Source organism: Octopus bimaculoides, chromosome 18 (assembly GCF_001194135.2).
Source record: "Octopus bimaculoides isolate UCB-OBI-ISO-001 chromosome 18, ASM119413v2, whole genome shotgun sequence".
Lineage (NCBI taxonomy): Eukaryota > Metazoa > Mollusca > Cephalopoda > Octopoda > Octopodidae > Octopus > Octopus bimaculoides.
In genome coordinates, this window is record NC_068998.1 from 11,648,467 (window position 1) to 11,651,338 (window position 2,872).

General features: G+C 40.3%; 1 protein-coding gene across 4 annotated transcripts in view; it reads right to left on the reverse strand.

Moving 5' to 3' along the window:
• LOC106880803 (1-phosphatidylinositol phosphodiesterase) overlaps positions 1–2,816 on the reverse strand; it is a 19,562-nt gene extending 16,746 nt beyond the window's left edge. For 2 of the 4 annotated variants that reach the window (XM_052974356.1, XM_014930924.2), the window contains exon 1: positions 1,564–2,813. In XM_052974356.1, the coding sequence (XP_052830316.1) occupies positions 1,564–2,197 (634 nt within the window). In that variant the 5' untranslated portion in view covers positions 2,198–2,813. Of the gene's footprint in view, positions 1–1,563 lie in introns of all 4 variants that reach the window. The other 2 variants (XM_014930925.2, XM_014930923.2) reach the window with 2 other exon arrangements.
• Between the last annotated feature and the right edge of the window lie 56 nt (positions 2,817–2,872).

Below are 2,872 nucleotides of genomic sequence, written 5' to 3' on the forward strand. Positions count from 1 at the left end.
TGTGTGTGTGTGTGTGTGCGTGCGTGCGTGTGTGTGTGTGTGTGATTGTCCTCCATTACCGTTTGACAACCGGTGCTAGTGTGTTTACGTCCTCGTAACTTAACGGTTCGGCGGAAGAGAACGATAGGCTAGGCTTAAGAAATAAGTCATGCGGGTCGATTTGTTTTACCAAAACCCTTCAAGGCGTTGCTCCAGCATGGCCGCAGTCAAATGAGTAAAAGAATAAAAGAATGGAAAAGATGACAGCGGCTGGAACGCTTATGGTTATAAGATATGTTCCCTTTCAAGGCCGACCTAGGGTTAAACAACAACACCACCTTAAATTGCTATATTGCAGTTACTATATTATAATCTAAGTATTTTCCTGGGGTTGGTTCCAAAGCTTTCTAGCTTGGTAATTTTTCCAAACCAGCGGTGGTCACCTTGGCCAACACACCCCGAATTAAACAAACATTAAATTTAAATTTGCTTGGACAATTAAATGAAATACAGGTGCCTGTTACATAAGTGTAAATTAGCGTGGACTATAAGAGGTGCCGAACCATTAATGTTCGGAAAATTGGTGTTGTACCCGTATAAGCATGTTGTTGCTTCTGTGATTACAGTACTGTTGCATGGATATTGTGTTGGAGCTATACTGTACGCTATATATTGGACAGGCCAGATTCGACGGAGTTGGCATTTGTCGGCTGGTTTAGCATGGGTTTACGATTTCGAGGTAGCCTATCTTCCTCAGGTAGAAACGATGGAGTTAGCGTTCTGTGAATAAATGATCACGCACACACACACACACACACACACACACACACGTGTTGCTTATATGTATGCATAAAGATACACGTTCATACTTAAGTATGTGTGTGTGTGTGTGTGTATTTATATATATCAAATATATGCATATATGTATACATACATACATAAATAAATATATATATATATATATACACATGTATACACATACACACGCATATGTATAAATACATGCATGCACATATATACATATGCACATACATACATAGTTACATATATATGCATACATACAAGAATATACATACATATATACATACACACCTGTATTTATATAGACACACACACGCATACATATGCATACATACAAGTATATAGCACACACATACATACATACATACGCACACACACACACACACACATCGTTCTAGCACTTTTATTCTGTTCCATCACTTGTAACTACTTCCTATATATTACATGTGCAATTACAAACCTGTTACGCATGCATAAATCCTATGTACTTAGCAGTGATTACTATAATACTTAATAAGCAGATTGAAATGGGTGGTGGTGGTGGTGGTGGTGGTGGTGGTGGTGATGGTGAAGAGGGGAGCTACATTTCATATCGGGTCTTTTAACAGGTTTATTAGGGGCCTGACATAGGGAACAGTACGATAGGTACAACACCAATCGTAATTATTGTTGGCGCTGAATTGTTGATAACTGGAAATATGCACTTTAGAGTACAATGGGTACGGTACCACACAGTAGGTACTCTGTAGTAGTTAGTAAAGGCATTAGTAAAATCCAACTTACCGGAACTTCCCTCGTCCTCACCGGAAGCGTCGAGTTTACGTTTGACATGCTGCCATTTGTGTCCTATGTGTAAGTCCAGAATTGTAGGCACCTTCCAGTGGTCCTCAATTGAGAACATGTCACCATTGTAATCCAGTCCGTACGCGGATCCCCGGAAATCTTGCAAGATAACAATTTTGCCACGGATGTCTCCAAGAATGGGTATAGAAGAGAAGCAACTCCAAATTCGACCGTCCCTGATGTACTGTTGGATAGACGCCTGGAACGTTTCTTCAAAGGGTCGGCTATTTTCAGCCGACTGAAATTCCTTCTTAATACGCATAATGATTATCTCTGTCGGGTAGTCTATTAAAAAGCGAACGATCTCTCGCAGAACCATGGGAAAATCAGCATGTTGGTATTTAATTCCGTGGTGTATTGGCAACCCGTTACGATAATGTCGACAACGAATATCTAAGAAACGTATGCCTGCCTGTAGTTGTGAATATAACAACCAGTGTTGACACTCTGCCATGTCTCCGCCGTAATGAGCCATCGTGTTGTGTGTGCCTGGCACGGTTAAGTGTGCTAGCGATGTTTGATCTGAGAGTGTCGACATCCAGTCGGTGTTGTAACGACTGGGGAAGTTTAACATATCGACTGTGGGTTGACTGGAACAGGAGCCCTCGATGGGAACATGGTGCTCCTTTCCCTGTAGTCTCCCTAGTCTGTAACCGGCCCGAGGCCGGAGGCAATAGACATATGTAGATGATGTTTAGACACAACAGTACAAGGTGAGTGCCACTACTACACTGCTGAACTGCAATGGATACACTCGTTAGCAGCAATATAAGAAATATTGATTTTGGCTTTTGCCATAAAACGTTTTTTTTTTATTTCCTTTTCTTTATGTTATTTTTTTTTCTCCAACTGATTTTCAACTTGTTACTATTAAAACACGAACGTGTGCTGTGAATTGATCGTCCTCCCTTGGGTTGGTGGTAACGCTGTCTGTTTTCTTCCCTCATTTAGATAAGAGTCTGTTGATATTGTACGTTCTATTGGAATTTTCTAATAAATCATTGTTATGAATCACAGCCTCATTAGGAATCCTATTGTCCGGTTTTAATATTGAACAGAACAGAATGAAACGAAAACATCGGAAACAGGTTTCGATGTCGGTTTGCTTTTATCTCGTGTTTTCCCTTTAATAGAAAAAAAAATAGTAAAAATAAAAATTTCATCCTCGTACGTCGTAGCTGAGACAGATTTGACAGGAGAGTGAAGAAAAACAAACACACACACACACACACACACACACACACACACA